Here is a 25,339-nt window from a genome sequence, read left to right as displayed (position 1 = left end):
GGATGGAGAAAGAAGGAAGGAAAGAAAGAAAGAGAGAAAGAAAGAAGAGATGGAAGGAAAGAAAGAAAGGAGAAAGAAAGATGGAAAGAAAGAGAAGGAAGGAAGGAAAGAAAGAGAAAGAAAGAGAGGGTGGTGGAGGAAGAAGGAAGGAAAGAGAAAAAGAAAGAATGACAAAAAGAATGGAAATAAAGGAAGAAAGAAAGAAAGAAAGAGAGGGGGATGGAGAAAGAAAGAAAGAAAGAAAGAAAGAAGAAAGAAAGAAAGAAAGAAAGAAAGAAAGAAAGAAGGAAAGAAAGAAAGAGAGAAAGAAAGATGGAAGGAAAGAAAGAAAGATGGAAGGAAGAAAGAGAAGGGGGTGGAGAAAGAAGGAAGGAACGAGAAAGAAAGAGACAAAAAGAATGGAAAGAAAGGAAGAAAGAAGGAAAGAAAAAGAAAAGAAAGAGAGGGGGATGGAGAAAGAAGGAAGGAAGGAAAGAAAGAGAAAGAAAGAGAGGGAGGTGGAGGAAGAAGGAGGAAAGAGAAAAAGAAAGAATGACAAAAAGAATGGAAATAAAGGAAGAAAGAAAGAAAGAAAGAAAGAAAGAGAGGGGGATGGAGAAAGAAAGAAAGAAAGAAAGAGAGGGGATGGAGAAAGAAAGAAAGAAAGAAAGAAAGAAAGAAAGAAAGAAAGAAAGAAAGAAAGAAAGAAGGATAGGGGGAGGGGGAAAGAATGAAGGAAAGAGAAAGAAAGAGACAAAAAGAATGGAAAGAAAGAAAGAGAGGGGGATGGAGGAAGAAGGGAAGGAAGAGCATCCCCTACATCAGTGTACTCACTGGGAGGCAGGAGGGACTGGATGGATGGATCAGACTCCCCTTTTCCTGGGCTTCAGCTTGAATCTTCCCGCCCACACATCCCCTTCTCTGAGGCAGAAAAGAGAACCCTGCCGAGGAGAGTGGGCGGGGCAGACACAGGAGGAGAGGGCGGGAGGAGGAGGGGCAGAAGCTCTCTCTCCTCTTCTGTCTGGCTGTGTGGGCAGCAGATGGAGGGGGAGATCTGTCAGAACAGGCTCTACTGAGCGGCTCTCCCTCCCTCCCTGTGATCCGGAGATGTATGTGAGCTCCGATCACACTCTCACTCGCAGCCGTATCTCTCCCTGTAGCAGAGCGAGGGGACTCTGGGGGGAGATCTCTGCTGCTGAAAGAGGCGGCTCTCTAATTAGATAAACTAGCCAGCTGTGCGAGGCCCCTATGACTGCGAGGCCTGAGGCCACCGCCTATTTCGCCTAATTAGAGAGCCGCCTCTGCTCTTGGATGTATGCCGGATTCTCTACATGTTTCGTGGTGAAAGTCGCTTCTTCAGAGGGAATTACACACAAATCATCCAGGCAGAACAGGCAAATAAGCGCAGCAAGGAGAAGGGATGCCCGGTGGATACGGGGGCAATAAGCAGACACACGTAGCCGGGTGAATACTGAAATCAACCTGGATGAGAATAACTTGACTGTGGGAGGAAAAGAATTCAATCCAAATCGCTGGACATCTACATGGTTGAGATCATAAGGTGTTACCACAATATTGCCAATGAGTCTGACACTAAAAGGAATAACAGTGTAGTAAAAGCACTGGTAGCAGAAAAAGTTCCCGGTGGCTTTCTCACAGCTAAATACTCCTCCACAAGGGGGGGTAACGCTTCCATAGTTTTCTTGAACTGGAGAAATCCAACGCGTTTCGAACACAAGGTAAAATACATTCTTCATCAGGGAGGTACCACAACCATCTGCCTGCAACTAAACTTATGATCCTTACAGATTTCCTAGGCATGGACTCATCACATACTTGAAGAGGAGCAATCAATCCATAGGTAACAAAGCCACATGACGAGACCCAATAGGGGCACCAATTGATATGTGAAAGAAGAGCAGCGTCTTTACCATTCCCCAACAGTAAAACTTTACTCCGGTGATAAGTCCTTAGGGGTCCAGTTAACAACTGGCTGTACCACTATCTGTCAAGTACAAGTCTGTAACATAGATCCTTTGTCCATTGTACCTGCTGTATGTATGCAATCTTTTTCCTTTTAAATATACCACAGTCTTTGTGGTTTTTAAAGATAACACTATGAATAAAGAAACAATTTTTATACTTTTTTAAGAAAAAAAATGTCTATCTTCTATTTTCTTTGGTTGCTGACAAAATCCCATTAGAGGTGTAATTTATGGAATATCTCCATCGATGCTTCCGCTTGCTGCTACTCTATTACTGCTAGGATTACACCGATACTGGTATCAGTGCCGATACTAAGCATTTGTGCGAGTATCGGTACTCATGCAAATGCTCTGCTACCTGAGACCAATACTTTCAGGCTCGGTTCTTTCAGCTGGTTCCCCCCACTGACAGCTGAATTGTAAAAATAAAAAAGCCAGCAATTATCGGTTGTTAAAGGAGTTGTAAAGTCTTGTGGTTTTTCACCTTAATGCATCCTATGCATTAAAGCGGAGTTCCGCCCAAAAATAAATATTAAAAGTCAGCAGCTACAAATACTGCAGTTGCTGACTTTTAAAATATGGACACTTACCTGCCCAGGGCGCCCGCGATGTCCTCACCCAAAGCCGATCTGTCCCTCGGCTCCTGGGTGGAGGCGCCGGCATCTTCGGTAAGGGAATCAGGAAATGAAGCCTACTGCGCATGCGCGAGTTGCGCTGCGCAATCTCACTGGTCCCTGCTGTCTTTTGGGACCTGTGTGTCTCCCAGAAAACAGCAGGGGGACGGAGGAGGGGCCAGACATGGCGTAGATCACCGCAGATACTGCGGCGATCTATGCCCCGAAGTGGGAGCAAATACCTGGATTATACAGGTATCTGCTCCCCCCTGAAAGGTGCCACCAGAGGGGGGAGGAATCCAAAAAGCGAGGTTCCATTTTTGGGTGGAACTCCACTTTAAGGTGAAAAGCCTTCTGTGGTGCAGCTGTCTCCTAGACCCCCCCCCCCCCGCCTTCTGTTTACCTACATGAATCTGATCTTTCCAGCGACGAGAATGAGCCCAGCAGCTCCAGCCGCTGTCTCGGGTCCTCATTGGATAGATTGATAGAAGTGAGAGCCATTGGCCCCTGCTGCTGTCAATCAAATCCAGTGACACAGGAGCCGGGGGCAGGGCAATGGGCAATGGACGCAGCAGCAGGACTTGGGAACGCGCCTGCACGAGTGCCCCCATGGAATGTGCTCTTTGAGGAGGCACTCGATGAAGAGGAGAAGCCAGGAACGCCACCGGGGGACCCCAGAAAAGGAGGATCGGGGCCACTCTGTGAAAAACCCTTGCAAAGAGGAGGTAAGTATAACATGTTTGTTGTTTTAAAAAAAAAACGCCACGTTGCGGTAGGTATCGGTAATTGGTATCGGCGAGTCCTAAAAAAAGTATCAGTACATGTACTCGTAAAAAAAAAATGGTATTGGTGCATCCCTAAATACTGCTACTTGTTTATTGAACCTGGCCTGTTATCAACCACAAACTTGCAGACACACTGCAGCATAGCTCCCAACTGTCCCTGATTTGGAGGGACTGTCCCTGATTTGGAGCAATGTCCCTCTGTCCCTCTTTGCCCCTCATTTGTCCCTCATTTTTGTCTGATCTATATAGTTGTATATAAAATGCACTTTTTATCTTTCAAAAAGTGTTCCCAGTGCTAAACCTTTCATCCAATTTCTAAATTGCTGCATTTGTAAATTTAAACGCCAATATAAAGGAATAGAAGTGGTAAAAAAAGTCCTTGTGGATTTAATTAACCTTTTTTTGGTTAATTCTCCTTTAAGAGGGTGTGTGTCAGGGGGAATGCCCTATGCCTACATAAGTTTGCAAGTAGGTGTCCCTCATTCCCATCTCAAAATGTTGGGAGGTATGATGCAGAGCAAGGTATGAATGGTCAGTAATGGGGAAATGATTAGTGACAGGAAGATCACAGGCAAAGTAGTAAGCAGAAGTTAGCTCCCCTTTTAGACAAATTCCTCCTCTAGTGATGAAATGGGTAAGGTTAGTGCCCATATAAATGTCAGCTGTGGGAGAAGCCCAGGGTAGTCAGGGCATTTGAACAGGGCACTCCAGAGCTGCTAGCAAGGGCACTTTGCAGGTCTGAAATCCCAGGCAAGGATCATGTGAGAAAGAACTGTAGTCGGCCTGTCTTCCCTAACCTTGTTCTGCAGGTTCTAGGGGCTACTTAAGGCCTTAGGGGCCTGGACAGAGTCCTTGCATGTGAGTAATGGTGGGAGCTTGGAAATGAGAACGTCATCTGGGAGCGTGCCTGGCTGGGCAAATCTATAGAAGGGACATTAGGAAGAGACTGGTATACTAGTGGAGGTACCTCCCCCATCAGGCCCTCAGCTGTGGGTCCCGTGACTTGGTGGCAGAAGCTTAATGTTGTGGACTTAGTATACATATTGAAGTGGTCCCAACTCTGTGGTGCTCCCAAGGAAGGTAATTGAGGAGAGAGATGATGGCTTAACAAGCTTAACCTTGCTCATGGCATTCCACGACAAAGATTCTGATAGTATGTCTATTGTGATACAGTATGTCATGGGAAGCTTTGTGAAGACATGAAGTTGCAGGTAAGGGCTGAAAAAGCATTTGCTTGTGGACATTCCTTTCATTCCTAAATATTAAGACTTCTGGCTGGGGATGTCGTGAGCGGGCCTCTGGCCAAGAGTGTGATACAATATAAGAGTTTAACTCAACAAGTGCCCTGTGGGACTTGAACAGTTGGCACCAACATCTGCCAAATTAATAGCTCCCCTTACATGCGGCCCATAAGCACCCAAGGCATTCCTCAACCCCAGAGCCACACGCATACAAGCGGTGTGTATATGTGTGGCTGTGGGGCATGGAATGCCTCAGCTGCTTATGATTGGCAGTTTGCAGTGACAGCTTTCTGGCGGGATAGCTCAGGTGGGTTCAGGATAGGATCCCCTAGGACAGTTATGGTGAACCTTGGCACCCCAGCTGTTTTGGAACTACATTCCCATGCTGCTCATGCACCCTGCAGTGTAATTGAGCATTTTGGGAAACGTAGTTCCAAAACATCTGGGGTGCCAAGGTTCGCCATCACTACCCTAGGAACACCCCTAAACTCACCACTGGTCCTTTGCCCCACATCAAACTTTTTTTGGGCACAGCTTCCAGAGCTTCACTTCCTTTTTAACACATTTACTGAATGATTATACTCCCCAATAACATCACTCGAACCCCCCCAAAAAAATTAGGCACACACAAACTTTTATTATTTACAAAAATGAAATTTATTCTGCAAGTTATTTAATACCATGTCTTTCTCTGTGCAACATGTAGTGCTAAGTTCTACTAGAACTGGGTACAAGAGTACCTTGTGTTATATTGGGTAGCCTTGTATGACGTCGATGATAAATTGCTTCTCTAGTAACAGTATGAGGGTTGAAGAAGCCCCGTCAATAATACGAAGAGGCAGCCATTTTATCTGCTGAGCCAATATTATTTTATATCATAGCAGAAGCAGTGGTGCCCGCAGTGCTCTGGTCACATTCTTTTGGCTCCCTTGAGTGGGCTCTTCTGCTTGCAACAATGGAAATTTTGATAAGCCAACTTTTCTGTGATATTGAACTACAAAATATCACTAATGCCCCTGTTCCTCATTTCATTCATTCCCACTGAACAGTTATGCTGACACTCGTTTCAGTAGATAAAATGGTTCCCTCTTCAGTACATCTGTAGTAGACCAAATTTAAGGTGCAACTTCTATTTTATGATAGACATAGTGCTGCAAAGGAGGAGGATGTGAATGAGATAACCATTGAGAGGTAAACATTTTGGCAGGTTGGGTTGAGGGAGTTAGGTGTGTGTGCAGCTGCGATTTACAAAATGAAGGAAACGCTGTTGCCCGACCATTCACTTCAACAAAAATCTTTCCATAAGATTATGCCTGCAGTTAGTGTATTTTATGCATATTTTATGAATATTAAGCCTCCCTTGTGTAGGCATCCAAAAGCTTTTGGGATTGCTGCTGGGCAACGCCATTTTGGATGTGACGTGTGCTGCCCAAGCAGATTTAGAGTTGTCACTTATGTTGTGTGACATTCTGTAGTATTACCCTTCACTCCTACCTTAATATTTATATAGGAACCTATATATAGGGGTGAGAAGAAGGGCAGAGTAGCTGGCCCAGCACAGGCAGTAATAAGACACTCCCAGAAGAGGAGAGGGCTATTTTTCAATCGGCTCTTGGGTGCTGCCGCTGCCATCTCGGTTGAGGGAAACCATCAGTGAAGCCTAGCGGCTTCACAGTCAGTTCTCTACTGCGCATGTGTGAAGTGCGCTGTGCTTTGAGAAAGGCCTGGCAGCGGGGGAAGGAAGAGGGGGGCCGAACTGAGTTTGCTGCAGCAAAATCAGCCAGAAGTGGGAGCGGGTACCTGTCAAAACTAGGTACCCGCTCACCTAGTGTGGCAGCGGAGGGGGGTGAGGCAAACAGGCGGAACTCCCCCTTTTTGGGTGGAGCTCTGCTTTAAGCAGAGAGCTGCAATTTTCTGCATAAAAAAAAAAAAAGCGCAGCTCCCCGCAAAGGGTACACAATCTTTGCACTTCCTTGCAGCTGTCAGCTGCGGGGCAGAGTGGTATAAAAGAATGCAACATGCTTACATTTTTCTGCACTGCTCTCTGTGACTCTGTGAAGCTGCCATGCTTAGAAATTAATGGAATGTTATTTTTGTGACATTCCATTAATGTTAAGAAAAAAAAGGGGGGGGGGGTAACAGTTTCTTGCGTTGTAAAAATGCAAGGCATCGCCTTGCCCCTTTGCTGGCAGCTGCGATTACTACCCACAGAGATAAATTGAACATTTTCTCTGCAGGTAGCATGAACCTACCCTTATTTCAGAAGGTTCTTTGCCCTCTTCATAAATTCCATGTAACAACTGTGCCTACTCTACCCAACACTCTTCCACAGCCTAACCTCCTAAAGCTGTCAGGGGAAGCTGGAAAACGTAAAGGGTAGAACATTTTAACTGAAGATATTTAGTTGTGGAAAATAATTTCTGTGGACAGCTCTGGAATAATTAATAATAATTAATTAATTAATAATAAGAAGAAAAAAAGCTGCTTTTTTTAATCTTTTAATAGGCTATTCTTCTTTTTTACTTTTGGCTAGAGTTCTCCTTTAAAACAGGAATGGTGTGTCCTTCATTCCATGTGTTTGTAATTACGGTGGCTTTCTTTCTCATTTTCTTTCATGCTTTATACTGCAAATGAAGAATATGTGTAAATACAATGTTTTAAGGTGGTATATCTATAATATATTGTTCTTATATTTAAAATGTACTAAGTCTACCTTGCTCCTTTGCAGCAGCGTCTAAAAGGTCCACCTAAAACTGAATCGTTCAACCACTGTAAACCAGGTCCTGCTTATGAGCAGATACCACAAAGTGCCTGCAATAATTCTATATGGCCAAAATGTTTGTGGACATATGACTTTCACACTTATATGGCAAAAAGTGAACACCCTTCCAAGTTATTGAGTTCAGGTGTTTCCAGTAAAGGGTACTGGTAATGCTACATCATACAAAGACATTTTAGACAATTCTGTACTTTCAACCTTGTGGTACCAGTTTGGGGTAGGTCCTTTTCTGTTGCAGCATGACAGTGCCCTTGTGCACAAAGCCAGCTTCGTAAAGACACCGTTTGATCAGGTTGGTGTGGAGGAACTCAAGTGGTCTGAGCCACAGAGGCCTGACTCCAAGTCTACCAAAAACCCTTGGAATTATTTGAAATGTTGATTGTAAAGCAGGACTTCTCAGGCTGAATAGACCCAAATTTCAGAGGGAAAGTTCCAAAATCTTCCTCGAAGAGTGGAGGCTGTTGGGGGCCTGGTGGGGGAACTCAATAGTAATGCCCATGGTTTTGGAATAAGATGTCCAACAAGCTCATACAGGTGTGACGATCAGGTGCCCACAAACCCTTGGACATACATTATACCGTTCATATTTGAAAATCCTGTAATCTGCCCATCTTCTGTCCAATGAGAGTGGCTCTGTGGCCAAAAAGGGCATTCTCCTTGGACAGAAGAATGGTGGTTGTAGGGTTTAGCCATAAAATCAAGCAAATTGGCCCCTTAGCAACAAAGTAAAACTACCCTGTTTCCCCGAAAATAAGACCTAGCATGATTGTCGGTGATGGCTGCAATATAAGCCCTACCCCCCAAATAAGCCCTAGTTAAAGTCCTTGTAGGTCTTATGTTCAGGGTAGGGCTTATTTTCGGGGGGAAAAAGGGTAGGGCTTATTTGGGGGGGTAGGGCTTATATTCCAGCCATCACCTACAATCATGCTAGGTCTTATAGTCGGGGAAACAGGGTAGTTTTAAAGTGACACATAAGATAAGCTTTTGCTAGTAATAATGACAGACATCTTGTGGTATCTGTTCTTAGGCAGAACTTAGAAACCTTAAAAGCTGAAGTTTAGGTATGGCAACCAATGTATATATGTCTATGCTATACCCGCGGGATACCAGTGGAAGCTTGAAATCACTCTACTAGGCACCACTACTACCCTAGTCTCCACTAGTGCTCAGCTCACTGGCTGACCCACTGCTTAGCGAACACAGGGTGTCGCTCACTTAGCACAGGCACCATTCAGGGAACACTTTGCATTTTCTCTATGAATGCAAAGTGTTCTCTGATTAGACAAGGTGGAGATTGTGAAGCCACCGGCCCACCTCTCCACCTCGTCAATTCACAGAAAGCTTTGCATTCATTAAGATAATGCAAAGTGTTCCTTGAATGGCACCCATGCCAAACAAATGTAATGTAACTGTAAAATTGCCATACCTAAGCTTTACAACTGGTTCACTAACCTTTAAGGAGTTTACATCCTATATAATAAGCTGCTAGTGGGTACATACTTTCCTGCAACTTTTTACTTATTTGCTCTGGGATTCAAATAAGCTGTGATGCGCTGTCGGTAAAGGATGCTGTACTAATACACTGTTCATACTATTCTATGCAAAAATCAGCTTTTGTGCTCAACAAAATAATACAAAATGATAATAATAATAATAATAAACACCTTTATATTATATATACAGAGAAAAAACTTATAGAAGGAAGCTACAATACAAATGCAATATATTAAATGAAAGTTGCAGAAGGTGACACAGAAAAAAAAATAGTTTTAGTTAAACCCAAAAACAAAAATGTAATATATTTCAGCTTACTAGACCTTAGATGTGGTGACAGCAGCAATCATTTTCTTTTTTTCAGGCTTTTTTCCCCTTTCATTTTGACTAGGTAATCCTGCGAATAACACACTTACGGGTTGATTTACTATAACTGGAGACTGCACAATCTGGTGCAGCTCTGCATACAAACCAATCAGCTTCCAGTTTTTTTTGTCAAAGCTTAATTAAACAAGCTGAAGTTAGAAGCTGATTGGCTACCATGCACAGCTGCACCAGATTTTGCACTCTTTAGGTTTAGTAAATCAACACCTTAGGCCCCATTCACACTAGCGCGTTTTTTGATGCATTTTGCATTTTGCAGAAATGCACGGGAATTTTTTAACATGGGTTCCTATGGAACATGTTCACATCAATGCTTTTTTGTATCTCCGCGTTTTTGGAAAGGGTCGGGGACTTTTTCTCATGCAAAATGCAGCGTTTTGCATGTAATGGTTTTCAATGGACAAGCATCAAAAACGCAAGTGCACCTTTTTTGCAGCGTTTTTGATGCGTTTTTGGTGCGTTTTTGCCGTTTTTTTTTTTTTTTTTTTTTTTTTTTTGTAATTTTTTTTGTAAGACTGTAAAAAAAAATGAAAAAAAAAAAAAAACACGCAAAACGCAAATCGCGGCAAAAACGCGGCAAAAACGCCGCTAAAACGCGGCAAAAACGCGGCTCAAAAACGCGGCAAGCATGAAAAAAAAACCTCCAAAAACGCTCAAAAGCAACATGCATAGGTGTGAATCGAGCCTAAGTGTCCCTGTGTGTCTACACTCCTTTCCCCACTATATCTACGGCGGGATCCATGGTTGTCACACAGACTTTGACTTCAAACATGTCTGCCTTTCTTAATTCACATTACATGGTAGTTAATGGTTAATGGTAGTTAATTAGTAGTTTAGAACATTGTTTTGCTGTCTTTTCAGCCAACAGATACATACAATGTATTTTGGGGAAATGGATTGCCACTTTTTCAGGGCTAACATGTAGACTAATATACACATGTTCACACATTTACTAATGCTTTGTCATAATTTTTATCATGATTTTTTTGGTAAATTGTATTCTACACAATGTATTTTAGCCACTACTACTGTTATTATTTTATTTCATTATACATTTGATTTTTATTGTTCTTTACATGTTAGCCCTGAAGAAGAGGGAGTCAATTTCCCTAAAATACGTTAGCTATACATTGTTCCTACACAAATAAGTAAAGATTTTATACAAATTTCAAGTGAGGGATAAGTTTGTACTATGTGTTTTTCACCATACACTTAAAAGAATAAGTTCACTTTCGAATAAGTTCCACCGATTTTTAGGGTGAACATGTAACATGTTCTTGCTCTTGCAGCCGCTCGGTGATCCGCTGCCTCTGTGTGACAGCAGTACATTCATTCACACAGCAGCGTCATTCATTCACAGAGCTCTGTGAATGAACTACAAGTTCCAACATCCTTTGTGGCTGTCGGCTTGTAGTTCTCAATGAACTTCCACGGCGCTCAGATAGTTCATTGATTCTTCCTGTCAGTGTGAAGCTGCCTGCCTGTACAAACTACGGGCAGACAGCTTACATTGACAGTCTGCAGGAGCCCTGCATGGCATCAGCAATATGCTGATTGTTGGTGCAATGCTTTCCAGGCTCCTAAAAAAAAAAAAAAAAAAAAAAAAGATAGTAAATGCACATTTTTTTTACCTGCAAAAAAAAAGTGCATTTATTATTTTATTTTTTTTAAAAGGTGAACTTATCATTTAAGCATCATTCACATGGAAAAACGTGTATTTATATCATGGAATGCAGGTTCTTTCTGGCAGAGCTTGCAATTCGATAGGCCCCCTACCTGAACTCCTGCAAACAAAACATTCTATCTTAGGCCCCTTTCACACTAGGGCGGTTTGCAGGCGTTATTGCGCTAAAAATAGCGCCTGCAAACCGCCCCCAAACAGCCTCCGCTATTTGTTCAGTGTGAAAGCCCGAGGGCTTTCACACTGAAGCGGTGCGCTGGCAGGAGAAGAAAAAAATCTCCTGTCAGCCGCATCTTTGGAGCGGTGAAGGAGCGGTGTATTCACCGCTCCTAAACCGCTCCTGCCCATTGAAATCAATGGGACAGCGCGGCTATAGCCGCGCTATACGAGGGGTTTTAACCCTTTTTCGTCCGCCAGCGGGGGGTTAAAACCGCACCGCTAGCGGCCGAATACCGCGGTAAAACAGCGCTAAAAATAGCGCTGTTTTACCGCCGACGCCCCCTACCGCCCCAGTGTGAAAGGGGCCTTAGATGCATTTGCATTAAACCCTTCGCACAATGGTCTAGCGCTATCAAACATCTATCAGATTTTCAGCTAACAGGATCAACATATATTTTCTGTACTTGATGTTCTTAGCCTGAAGAAAAAAACAACTAAGGCTCGGTTCACACTACCGAGACCTAAAAGTCACACAACTTAAGATGCGACTTTGCCAGGTGACTTCCTGGCGACTTGAGTACTACTTGATGCAACTTTGAAGCAACTTCAAAGCAGCTTTCATGGAATGCATGGGTAATCTTTCTGTAATTTTGGATCCAAATCACATAACTATAGATGAGGATCCGACTTGGAAGCGACTTCCATTAAAGTCTATGGGCACATGTCAATTAGAAGCCACCTTGAAATAGTACAGGAACCTTTTCTAAAGTTGGAGCAACTTCAGTAGTGCTAATTAAGACAGTTCTCATTGACTAACATGGGATTTCACATGTCACGCGACATGGGATCTCACAAATCAGATCCCAAGTCCACGCAGTGTGAACCAAGCCTAATGCAGCCACCATATTTAAAGACTGGTAAACTGAAATTTAGTTACACTTTAGACGTCAACTGAGGCGAACCATGGCTTTAATGTTAGCTGGTTGTATTACGCACCCATGCCTTTTCTTGCATGCCATTTACAGAGTATTCCCAAGCAGTGATCTTGGTGTTTCTCTTATATACACAGGGTACATTTTTGTCTAGATACCATATGCAACTTTGCAGGAATAAATGACACAATGGCTTTTGCACTGTACCCAGGTGCCTTCATTCCACTATAAAAATATAAGCAAAACTCCATCAGACATCACGAGTGGAAACACAGAAGATGATTAGAAAACATGCCTAGGAGCATTTGCAGTAATTCATATTACGATATCTATTAGTAATCTTTAGCTATGTCAATGCCCAACTCTTATGTGCTCTGTAAATTGCAACTCTCCAAATATCCTACAATACCACCACCCTTGTTCAAATTGTGCCACTGATAATGACTGGACAGGCAGAAATAGCAGTATGGAAAAAATATTCAGTGGCAAAACGCATTGAGTACCACTCTGAAATAAAATGACTGGGATGGGAGACAGATAAGAAAGACTTAAAAAAAAAAAAAAAAAGCAAAAAAAAATTAATCTGCAAGAATAAGAGATAGCAGATGGGGACAGATGAGGCACAGGTAGCTGCAGGAACAGAGCAATATTCTGTACCCTTAATATTACAGACTGCTCAAATACAGAGGGATATAGGAGTACAGACAGCTGATATAAAGAAATGCAAAAAAAGACATAAAATAACATAAAGTAACATAGTTATAATGAAAACAAGAGGCAGGTGAAATAGGAAGATAGGGAGCATTACAGGTAGCAGGAACAAATCAATACAGAACATTACAGACAGCTGGCATAGAGAGATACAGGACACTACCAGTAATAGTAAATGGCACACAGCTGCTTTAAAGGAGGTGAAGAAAACTAGTCAACTGAAACTAATATACAAAAAAATACAGACAGAAGAACTCACGAAACATAAGAAACTATTACTGAATGATTATCTTCACCCTCATTATGACATTGCCTCCTCTCAATCCCTCAATCCCTTCACTGTGCAAATTGGACTTTTTTTTTATATCTCCTTTTTTTTTTAATGAGAAACCTCTGGCTGGCCCTATGCACATAGGCAAATGATGTGCACTTTGCCCGCTGTGCCTCCTGGGATATGTACAGTATCTCAAAAAAGTTCACTGAGGGGTGTACTCACTTTTTTTGCCAGCGGTTCAGACATTAATGGCTGAGTTATTTTGAGGGGGCAGCAAATTTACACTGTTATACAAGCTGTACAATCACTACTTTACATTGTAGCAAAGTGTCATTTCTTCAGTGTTGTCACATGAAAAGATATAATAAAATATTTGCAAAAAGGTGAGGGGTGTACTCACTTTTGTGAACTACTGTATCTCACATATCTCAGGAGGCATAGTGCTCCATTGTGAAAATAGGAGAGGGAAAGGTCTAGTGGCGTGTCATCGGGAGGGAGATCGGCTGAACCCAGAAGAGCCAGCAGCTTCCAAATGACAACATGCAAGAAGATGGGGAGTAGAGCTGGGGGGGGGGGGCAGCCGAGAAGCAGATCACAGCCAGACAATGCTGGATCCACTGGGCAGGTTAGTCCCTTAATTGTGCAAGACCTGGGACCAGGTAAGCAAGCGTTAAAAAAAATGGGGGGGAGCGTGAAGATATGCTTTAAAATTTTATATAGCTACAGCTAAATGGTAAAGAGTATTACAGGATGCTTAAGGTGCCCATATACCTCTAAGTGCGGTCAAATGTGCAGGTATGATTAACCTTTCTGGAGAACCTTGGTCCTCTGGCACACCCATAAACATGAAGGCACGGCTTGGCTGAGTAGTGATGTTTGTGCCAACTCAAAGAGGAAGGCGAAGTAGTAGAGGGGCACAAGTGGAGCTGCCATTGCTGCCCTTTTGGTGGACTGGGGAGGGCAATAGTGATAGGGGTAGATTTTCTAATCCACCCAACTGACATCCCCCAAAGATGTGCCACTCAGTTAGCATATGGCTGAAAGAATGGACCTGTGAGACTGTTTTCTTGGCCAGAGTATCTGGATTGGGCAACTCTCATCCCATGTCCATAGGAAACTGAAGATAGAGGGTAAGTAGATGCAAGTAACTACATACAGAGGGAATGGAAAGATGCAAACAGGAGGAATGGATAGCAAGAGAAAGCTGCAGACAATGGAAAGAAAGTTACTGTAGGTAGGTTGAAAAATGTCCATCGTGTTCAACCGATAACATGATACAGGAAATGATGGACAGTGGTGGCAAATAATGTAGAATATTGTGAATACTGAAATTGGAGTAGACAGCAAAATCCAGGCAACTAGAAGATAGATATGAGGGAACTACATACAGCACTGAAAAAAACAAGAAACGCGATATCAAAATTAAAGAGCTACAAAAGAACTCTGAAAAAAGATGTGTAGAAAAGATACAGGTAACTACAGACTGTTAGTCAAAAGAGATAAAGAAAATTATAGCTATTGGAAAGGAAAAACATAGGAAGACTGTGCATAAATAGATACAGACAACTGCAAGTGAGTCATATACAGTAGGAAACTGTAAGGAGAGGTACTGGAAACTAGAGACAGCTAGAATGGAGAGATACTGAAAACTATAGACAGCTGGAATGGAGAGATACAGGAAACTAGAGACAGCTGGAATGGATAGGTACTGAAAACCACTGGCAGCTGTAATGGAGAGATACAGGAAACTACAGACAGCTGGAAGGGAGAGAGATACAGGAAACCAAAGACAGCTGCAATGGAGAGATACAGGGAACTAGAGACAGCTGAAATGGAGAGATACTGAAAACTAGAGACAGCTGGAATGGAGACTTACAGGAAACTAGAGACAGCTAGAATGGAGACTTACAGGAAACTAGAGACAGCTGGAATGAATAGATAATGAAAACTAGATACAGCTGGAATGGGGAGATACTGAAAACTAGAGACAGCTGGAATGGAGAGATACAGGAAACTATAGACAGCAGAAATGGATAGATTATGAAAACTAGACACAGCTGGAATGGAGAGATACTGAAAACTAGAGACAGTTGGAATGGAGACATACAGGAAACTAGAGACAGCTGGAATGGATAGATACTGAAAACTACAGGTAGCTGTAATAGAAAGATACAGGAAACTAGAAACAGCTGGAATGGAGAGATACAGAGAACTACAGAGGGCTGCAAGGGAGAGATACAGGAAACCAAAGACAACTGGAATGGAGAGATACAGGAAACTAGAGACAGTTGCAATGCAGAGATACAGGAAATTACAGACAGCTGGAACGGAGAGATACAGGAAACTAGAAACAGCTAGAATGGAGGGATACAGGAAACTACAGACAGCTGGAATGGAGGGATACAGGAAACTACAGACAGCTGGAATGGAGGGATACAGGAAACTAGAGACTGCTGCAATGGAGAGATACAGGAAAACAGAGACAGCTAGAATGGAGAGATACAGGAAACCAAAGACAGCTGCAATGGAGCAATAGAGGAAACTAGAAACAGCTAGAATGGAGGGATACGGGAAACTAGAGACAGCTGCAATGGAGAGATACAGGAAACTACAGTCAGTGCAACACAGACTCAGAAAACTACAGGCAGCTGTAATTGAAAGAGGCGGGATACTACAAACAACTGAAAAAGACTACGGACCGTGGGAATAGAGATGCAGGAAACTAAGCATGGCTTAGACACAGAAATACAGAAACTGAAAAAGAAGGATAACAGGAAACTGAAATATAGAGAGGGAGAGAGATGAATGAAAACAGAGACAGCCGAAATGGAGAGATACAAGGAAGTACAGACAGTGGGCATAGAGAGATAAAGGAAACGTCATACATCGTCAATAGAGGGGAAACTACAGACAGCTGGAATAGAGATACTCAAACCACAGACAGCTGTGATAAAGAAACATAGGAAACTACAGGCAGCTGGAATAGAGATACAAGCAAACTACAAGCATCTGGATTAGAAATACAGGAAACTACAGGCAGATGGAATAGAGCAATACAGGAAACTACAGGCAGCTACAATAGAGAAATAAAGGAAACTACAGGCAGCTGGAATAGAGAAATAAAGGAAACTACAGGCAGCTGGAATAGAGAAATAAAGGAAACTACAGGCAGCTGGACTAGAGAAATAAAGGAAACTACAGGCAGCAGGAAAAGAAAGACACAGTGAACTACAGACAACTGGATCAGGCAGATAAAGGAAATTATAGACAGTTTGAAAAGAGAGATAAAGGAAACTATAGACAGCTGGGATAAAGAGACACAGCAGCAGGGAGATGAGAACTACACCAGTGGAATGGAGGTAAATAAACCACAGGCAGGGGATAGAGAATGTAAGGGACATAAATATATATTGCATATGGTGGCAAAGGAGAAAAACAGGAAACTACAGAAAACAAAACACACCAGAAACAGAAAGTACAGAAATTAGTGAGATACAGGAAACAAAAGACCTTGATAATGAAGAGATGCATAAAAAAGACACAAGTGACCTCTGAATGCAGCCACACCACAAGAATGGTTAAAGTTTTGTTAAGTGGTCGTCAACGTATCTTAGTGCTGGTCTATGAACAATGTAGTTAAAGTTGGCTGTAACCTAAAGCAACCAATAAAACGTACTGTTTTATTTTAAAGACTGGCTGATATGGGCTAAAGCTTCATTGTGGCCATTGGTTCTGACAGTCGTGTTCATTAAACAAACTGGTTGTGTACATGTGACCAGATATACTGAGGGACATTATGCACGTGCATTTTCTGTGCTGCTGTGTTATTTTTTTTTTTTTGTGCTCGCATCCAATGATGACAGAATATGAGCTTGTGTAGATGGGCGAATGCAACGTGCTTTTAAGTGCATTCCATTTGCCAGTTGACATCAGTTTGAGATGCTTCTGGGCTCCATATGGATCCCTTTACAGGTGCATTAAACCTTATAAGTTGCAAAAAAAGCTGCTTCAAGCTGCTTTTGCATTCCTTGTAAAGGGAAAAAGGCAGTAATGATGTAAATAAAAGCCCAATGTACACAGGTTGTAAATAGAACGGGTCCAAGAAATAAAATCCACATCTGTGTACACTGAGAACACAGCAGGAACAAAAGGACATGAATGTACAGATCGCAAGCCATATTTTAGAAAAACACTGGGAACCTGTAAGCAAGTAATGAAAAAAATTGTATTCTTTGACAAAAAAAGAAGATAGCGATAATTAGAGAGCTATAGTCTAATAGTATAGAATTTACAACATGGCAGACAGAAATAAATTGTTAGTTAGCTAAGCATAGAATCTTCGCAATAGGGAACAATGGATAGGCATCAATGAAGCAAACCACCCAGGGGGTTCTGGGAAACCAAAACATTGGTTAACGTGATAGACAAGAGCCGAGGCAGAGGCACATATTATCGACATACGTAGGCACATAACTAATTGATATCCTGTATACCTATGCACATGCACACACCAACATACAGAGTATGAAATATATACAAATGGTTGTGTCTTTACAAACATTTACATAGGTACTTGCCCATTCAGACATACTCCCACATTTTGTACACTGCCACACACACATAGATTCTGGCTCAGATGTTCAGCCCATGGTCACTCCAAAGGGTCCGTCTTGGCTCAACATGGACTGCAGTGTTCTCTTTCCAGCAAGTCAGTCTACATCGGTTGAGGACCCGCAGACCGTATGCTAAAATATTCAGGGAATCCATTCTGATGATGTATTTGGGGGGCATGAAGTTGCTGAAGTCCCCCTAGCTGAGTTTCACCGACTGGTACTTTCTGGGTTCCCGGGGCTCCATTCATTGATGGGGGGCTAAACATATGATGTGCGTCAGAGGTCAGCTGTGAACAGCAATGTCCCAGGGTCACTGGATATTGAACTGGTTTGTTTATCTAAGTGAAGACAGATTAGGACTGATAAGAAGAAACTAAGTAAGAGGTCAAAAAAAGACACAGAACAGGGCTGGTCATACATGGAACATCAAAGTTCAGCCTTTCCTGCTAAATCAGCCAAAATTTTACCGATGGGTGGCCCTGACGGCATCACCCAACTCAACAAATTTCAATGGAGGGAAATCTGCCAGCCAACCAGTGACTGCAGCCAATCAGGTACAGTATCTGTTTGGGCACTCTGACAGTTACAGGCACCAGCTGTCAGAATACAATAGCCAGAAGGAGAGATTTGTCCATCCAAACTTTAACGTGGATGGAGGAATCTGTTGGATTTGTTTTGTTCAGCCCACAGGCTGAAAGAAAGAAAAACTATTCATGCCCGGCAAGCTTAAGTCAAAGAGGAATGGCGATGAAGGTAATGAACACACAAGCAAGATGTTCACTAATAAAAAAATAAAATAAAAGAGGGAAATTTATAAAGCACAGTGGTGCCATTTACAAATGTGCACTATACTGCCCTTGCACATTTTATTCCAATGTATAAAAGGAATTAAATAAAAAAGAGGAGGTGAGCCAAGTTGCAACAGGCTGCTATTAAGACTAAACTTGGGTTCGGTACAAACTCATGTTCAACCAAACCTGGAAGAAAAATTGTCAGTGTTGGCCCAATAAGATGTGGTCAAGGCATTCCCAACAATGCAGGTGCAAGCAAACAAAAGGGGTGGGAATGCTTATCATTGACGTATTATGGCCACATTAGGTAATGTCATTGATATGCATAGCAGGATAAGAAACTACATACACAGAAACAGTTTAGATGTCTTTAAGAGAAGATAACTGCTATAGACAAGAAGTTAATGTCACCCGATAACTTCATATCAGGTCAATGTTGTCACAAGCATCTGCACCCCTTTGTGTACATGCAGATGCAGGGCAGAGATTGCCCTGACCAAAACTGATTTGGCCAGCAAGGAAGGCTTCCCTCCGGGTTCGTCTGAACAAGGGTTTGGAAGCTCATCCCTACCCGCTTTATATGTTCTTGATAAGGAAGTGGTGTTCCTGAAAATATTAAAAGAACCCACAGACATGAAATAAACATAATTTACTAAATCTAATATCTATGGGTAGTCTGCAGGGGCACATTAAAGTAGGCCTATTTTTCAAGGTGTACAGTGCCTTGAGAAAGTATTCATACCCCTTGAAATGTTCACATTTTGTCATGTTACAACAAAAACGTAAATGTATTTGTAGCAGGTACCTCTCCAGGGTGATTGCATCTATGAGGGAGAGAGATGCCTGCTAGCAGCTGCGTGGGCTTCCCCCCATCCCCCTTCCTTTTCGCTTACATACACAGAGACACACAGAACCGCTTGCTCTGTAGCCTCCCCATTGGAAGAGAATGACAGCCAATCACAAGGAAAGTGCAGCAAAGGGAAATGCAGCAAAGCATTGTGGGCGATGCAGTCTGGAGGAGGAAGTGACTCTGTTAGCTGGATCAGCCCTGAACTACATGACAGACAATGCAAAGCACGCGGAACTGCCTACTGGGAAAAAAAGTGGAGTTTCAGGAAGTGCTGAGGTAAATGAGGAGAGGGAAGTGCTGAGGTGAGAGAAGAGAGAGGACAGAGTGCTGACAAAAGATCTGAGGCACGGCCTGTTTTCAGCCTCTTGACGCCATTCAAATCCTGTCAGGAGGAAGTCTGTGTGTGACCAGGAGTGAGAGACTGCGGCCTATACAGCAGAGAGCCAGATCACCTGCCTCTGAGGGATCTATGGAAGACAGCCCTGCTATTCTAGCAAGCGGATCGGCCTGTGCTTCAGAGCAACTGGAAGCCACCTGCACTTCAGTCAATTGGGAGTGGCAGCACGGCGTCGCGGCGCCATTTTCACCAGACTGAGCCTCACAACCTCTGAGTCTATTGTGGTGAGAGGGCACCTGCCCATTCCAGTAGAATGCACAGTATTGCTGAGTGAGTTCTTTTACAGACTGCTGGTGAGACTTGTAGTTCCACGGAGGTGAATCTACTTCTTCACAAGCATCATACAGCTGAACTCTGGGGTGTGTTTGTTCCCTGTGCTGGAAGCTATTTCTTCTCCTTTGGCTTGTGGAATACAAATACTGCAGTTTAAACTACAGGCTAGATGAAGATATCCGGAATCTAAAAAACTTCCTTTTCTGCCAAGCTCTGCTTCTCTATATCCAGGGTTGATTACGGTATTACAACCTAGGGGGAGCCATTTTATTGGGACATCCTAAAAACGTTGCACTGTGTTACTGTATGCATATATTGTGTTCATTTATGCTGGTCTGTGTGCTGAGGCCTCAGGGGATGGATATCCAGTACATGCATTGAGGGTTGGATATTCACCTCCCTGTGTACCTGTTCACATATACCTTTTCACGTAAGGAAGGTACACATTCTGTAGATTGGAATTAATTGATATTTCCTGTCAGTTATAACTTGTGTGTTCATGCCATTTTATTATGTCTATTCTTTATCTCAAGTAAACATTTCTGAGTAGTTCATTGATATTGTGTGAGTCTCTATTTACTACCACAGCTGGTGACGTGATGGAACCCAGGGCCTCGGTAAATATACTTCATGGTATATCATTACTGTGTTTCCTCTCTATTGCTGGGTTCCGCACTAATATTATCAAGTAGGTGTGCCAGAGGGGTTGAGCCCATTCTTGGGGCTGAGAGGCAGAGTACAGAACCAAACATTAAGCGGCTCCTCCGGGGGTAGCGCTACATATTTTATTGGGATTTTATGTGATAGGCCAACACAAAGTGGCACATAATTGTGAAGTGGAAGAAATGGTAAAAATAAAAATGATAAATGGTTTTCAATTTTTTTACAAATAAATATCTGAAAAGTGTGGCGTGCATTTTTATTCAGCCCCCTTTACTCTGATACCCCTAACTAAAATCTAGTGGAACCAATTGCGTTCAGAAGTCACCTAATTAGTAAAAAGAGTTCATCTGTATGTAATTTAATCTCAAAATAAATACAGCTGTTTGTGAAGCCCTCAGAGGTTTGTTAGAGAACCTTAGTGAACAAACAGCATCATGAAGGCCAAGGAACACCAGACAGGTCAGGGATAAAGCTGTGGAGAAGTTTAAAGCAGATTAGGTTATAAAAAATATCCCAAGCTTTGAAAATCTCATGGAGCACTATTCAATTCATCATCCAAAAATGGAAAGATTATGGCACAACTGCAAACCTACCAAGACATGGCCGTCCACCTAAATTGACAGGCTAGGCAAGAAGAGCATTAATCAGAGAAGCAGCCAAGAGTCCCATGGTAACTCTGGAGAAGCTGCAGAGATCAACAGCTCAGATGAGATAATCTGTCAACGGGACAACTATTTGTCGTGCACTCCACAAATCTGGCCTTTATGGAAGAGCCATTGTTGAAAGAAAGCCATAAGCAGTCCCATTTGCAGTTTGCGAGAAGCCATGTGGGAAAAAACAGCAAACATGTGGAAGAAGGTACTCTGGTCAGATGAGACCAAAATTTACCTTTTGGACCTAAGAGCAAAACGCTATGTGTGGTGGAAAACTAACACTGCACATCACCCTGAACACACCATCCCAACCGTGAAACGTGGTGGTGGCAGCATCATGTTGTAGGGATGCTTTTCTTCAGCAGGGACAGGGAAGCTGGTCAGAGTTGATGGGAAGAGGGATGGAGCCAAATACAGGGCAATCTTATGTAGCAAGGTCCCAGGCCTCCTTTAGTCTAATGAGCACCTCCAGAGCCAGGGACAGCTGACATCCTTCTGTATAAAGTGGGTTGCAAGGCATAGTGGGTGTAATGCAAGGTAGATTCATGGGCGCCAGACACTTCTTGAATGCAAAGAGATTTATTTTCTCTTGAACAGAACTGTGGGAGTGAGGGTTTAGGGCCAGGACACCCTTAGGTAGTTGCAATGTTAATTGGCAGACACCGAGACTTCTACAGGTAGACAGCAATGCAGGGAAAAGCATCCAGCAAGATCTGCATATGTAGGATTGCTGTCTCCTATGGCAACAGCCTTTTAACAGTTTCTAACACAAGTTGTAACAAACTCCTTTACTTCCTCTACAATCACTTCTTTTAGATCTTTACTCAACCTGAGCTCCCAGTCTCTCACTAGACTTACTGATCGACTGCCACTGTACCCCCTGAGCTCTTTCGATCTTCAACTCGGTATCTTCCTCAAGCGTCACCCCCGCTTCCCTGCTGGGACCCTAGCTTGACACTCCAGATACTCCTCAAGCGTCACCCCGCTGGCTGGGTCCCTGCTGAAGTTTGCCGATTCTTCACCATCCCCGGTGGGTGAGAATACTGCTCCGGTACTTGCATCAGCTACTCACTATGGTCCCTGGTAACAAGGTGGTTGGTCCCTTAGTGGAGACAGCTTCCCCTCTACCTCCGACCATGACAGGTTCTCCGGCCAGCAGAACCATCACTTCTGGTTGGACTGCAAGCCACAATCTCAACCCTACGCTGCTCTCTTACTTCTGGATAGGCCCTCAGACAGCCAGCCAGATATACCCGGGATAGGCCCAAACTCCGGTAAAGCAGCCCGGGCAGCACAACACACGTCCACCCAGACAGCCGTCCAGGTGGCACAGAACACCAATCACCTGACGCCACTCAAATATATAGGTTCTCCCAGCAGGCCAAGGGATTTAAGAAAACCCCTGCCCATTGGCTGAGATACCCTATATACTCCTAATCTGTCCATGCTTTGCCCTTGTCTTATCTAATGTCACTAGGTACCCGGCCATCTAGCAGAAGAGAGAAGTGCAGCAATTCCAGACTTAGGGTGAACTCAATTGATCCCTAATAGGCCAAAGCAAATACACCTGGCAGGTAAATTTAGGAGCAACCCTGCCTAAACATCAGGGTGCTACACTTATAAGAAAACCTGTTAGAGTCAGCAAAAGACTTGAGACTTGGGTGGAGGTTCACCTTTCAGCAGGACAACGACCCTAAACATACAGCCAGAGCTACAATGGAATGGCTTAGAGATCAAAGCATATTCATGTGTTAGAATGGCCCAGTCAAAGCCCAGACCTAAATCCAATTGAGAATCTGTGGCAAGACTTGAAAATTTCTGTTCACAGATGCTCTCCATCAAATCTGACAGAGCTTGAGCTATTTTACAAAGAAGAATGGACAGAAAAGTCACTCTTTAGATGTGAAAAGCTGGTAGAGACACCCCCATAAATATTTGCAGATGTAATTGCAGCAAAAGGTGGTTCTACAAAGTATTGACTCAGGGGGGCTGAATACAAATGCATGCCACGCTTTTCACATATTTATTTGTAAAAAAATTGGAAAACCATTTATTATGTGCCACTTTGTGTTGGTCTATCACATAAAATCCCAATAAAATACAATTACGTTTCTGGTTGTAACATGACAAAATGTAGAAAATTTCAAGTGGTATGAATACTTTTTCAAGGCACTGTATGTCTGGGCAAAATAAAAAATGTAGTGCAGTATATGTACATTTCCCAATGTTTTGCCTACTTAAAACAACTTCAAGTACAGAAAAATACCTGTTGATTCTGGCAGAAATTCAGTGAGTTTATACCTTCTTTGAGCTGCCAACAATGCCTTTGATGTACTGAAATCCCAAGCAGTGTTGTTAGCCTTGCGGACTACAGTACTTAGCTTTCTTATTTTTTGGAGATGAAGAGAGAAGGAGTCAGTCTATAGTCCAGTGGGAAGTGATTCGGATAAGGCTCACAACAATGTTTAGGATTTCTGTTCAACAGAGGGAGCGTTTTCAGATCCCTACAGGAAGTCAGGAGCTTGTAATATCAGCAGTGTTTTTCTGTACTTGCAGCATTAATAAGAAGATGATCACTGTGGTGGCTGGTAGACAATGCAAACAATAAGCATGCATGAAAGTAAATAATAGAAATGAATATAATTACCACTGCAGCACTCCCATTGCTATTGGGAATAGAGAAGAGTTCAGTGACGTTGGGGACAGAGTCACTGATAAAGGTGACATTTCCATAGACGTGGTGGGGAAATTTCTCAGTATTTTGCTCCATTATGCCGATCTGGGAGGTTCGCACATGGTAAGGGAAGTTCTTATTGGCTGCAGAGGGTCTGGTGATTATCTGATGCATAAAAAGAAAAAAATTAAAAAATGTAAGGGAAAAAAAACAAGATAGACTCTCTGAATGTCTTCTGTCACAAACATCTGTGATAAAGTGCAAAAGTTGTATTTTAAGAACCAGTAAGTGTATTTTTAGAACCTGTCACCACCTATCATTTGTAATCATCTGAATCACCACTCTGAAGTCTCTTAGGCATTGCTTGATTTTTTTTATTATTTATTTGTACAGTAAAACCTTGGTTTGAGGGTAACTTGGTTTGAGAGCGTTTTGCAAGACAAGCAAAATTTTTAAATACATTTTGACTTGATATACAAGTGATGTCTTGATATACAAGTAGAGTCATGTCACAACTGAGTATAAAAGAGAAGAGAGGCGCCTCTAAGTGTAGCAATATGGTTACATTTAATGAAGGTACAACATTTAGCAACACACATGGTTGATGATTAAAAGAGCCACATCTAAGTATGCAGGCATCCGGGGTAAAGCTGTCCACATAGACCGTCTTCCTCACCGCCATCAACGTCATCCCTTCCACGAGCGCTTCAAGCCTCGCTTTCAGATCAATCTACTGCAGGGTAGTCTTCCCGATCACGATCGCAGACTGACATCGGTGAGAGCCGGAGGATAGTCTATGTAGACAGCTTTACCCCGGATGCCTGCATTCTTAGATGTGCCTCTTTTAATCATCAACCATGTGAATTGCTAAATGTTGTACCTTCATTAAATGTAACCATATTGCTACACTAATGCCCTGTACACACGATCGGACATTCCGACAACAAAATCCTGGATTTATTTCCAATGGATGTTGGCTCAAACTTGTCTTGCGTACACACGGTCGCACAAATGTTGTCGGAAATTCCACACGTCAAGAACGCGGTGACGTACAACGCGTACAACGAGCCAAGAAAAATGAAGTTCAATAGCCAGTGCGGCTCTTCTGCTTGATTCTGAGCATGCGTGGAATTTTGTGCGTTGGAATTGTGTACACATGATCGGAATTTCCGACAACGGATTTTGTTGTCGGAAAATTTGAGAACCAGCTCTCAAATTTTTGTTGTCGGAAATTCCAAAAACAAATGTTCGATGGGCCTACATACGGTCAAAATTTCCAACATGCTCACATCTGTTGTCGGAAATTCCGACCGTGTGTACAGGGCATTAGAGGCTCCTCTCTTCTCTTTTATACTCTGTGGCTCCTGCTGGGTTTTGTTTCTAATCCCCTTGTGGAGGATGTCATTT

The 25,339-nt window shown here is 42.8% G+C and overlaps 1 protein-coding gene across 1 annotated transcript in view; it reads right to left on the bottom strand.

Annotated features, from left to right (window-relative positions):
* Window positions 1–5,237: 5,237 nt before the first annotated feature.
* Window positions 5,238–25,339, bottom strand: part of TMEM145 (transmembrane protein 145) — a 198,498-nt gene continuing 178,396 nt past the window's right edge. The window contains exons 14-15 of the mRNA XM_073602043.1: window positions 23,906–24,097; window positions 5,238–17,969 (exon numbers count right to left, since the gene is read on the bottom strand). Of these exons, the coding sequence (XP_073458144.1) occupies window positions 17,733–17,969; window positions 23,906–24,097 (429 nt within the window). The 3' untranslated portion in view covers window positions 5,238–17,732. The remainder of the gene's footprint in view (window positions 17,970–23,905; window positions 24,098–25,339) is intronic.

Source organism: Aquarana catesbeiana, linkage group LG10, assembly GCF_042186555.1.
Source record: "Aquarana catesbeiana isolate 2022-GZ linkage group LG10, ASM4218655v1, whole genome shotgun sequence".
NCBI lineage: Eukaryota > Metazoa > Chordata > Amphibia > Anura > Ranidae > Aquarana > Aquarana catesbeiana.
The sequence above is the reverse complement of the archived record's forward strand: the minus strand, read 5'-3'. Positions and strand labels throughout refer to the sequence as shown.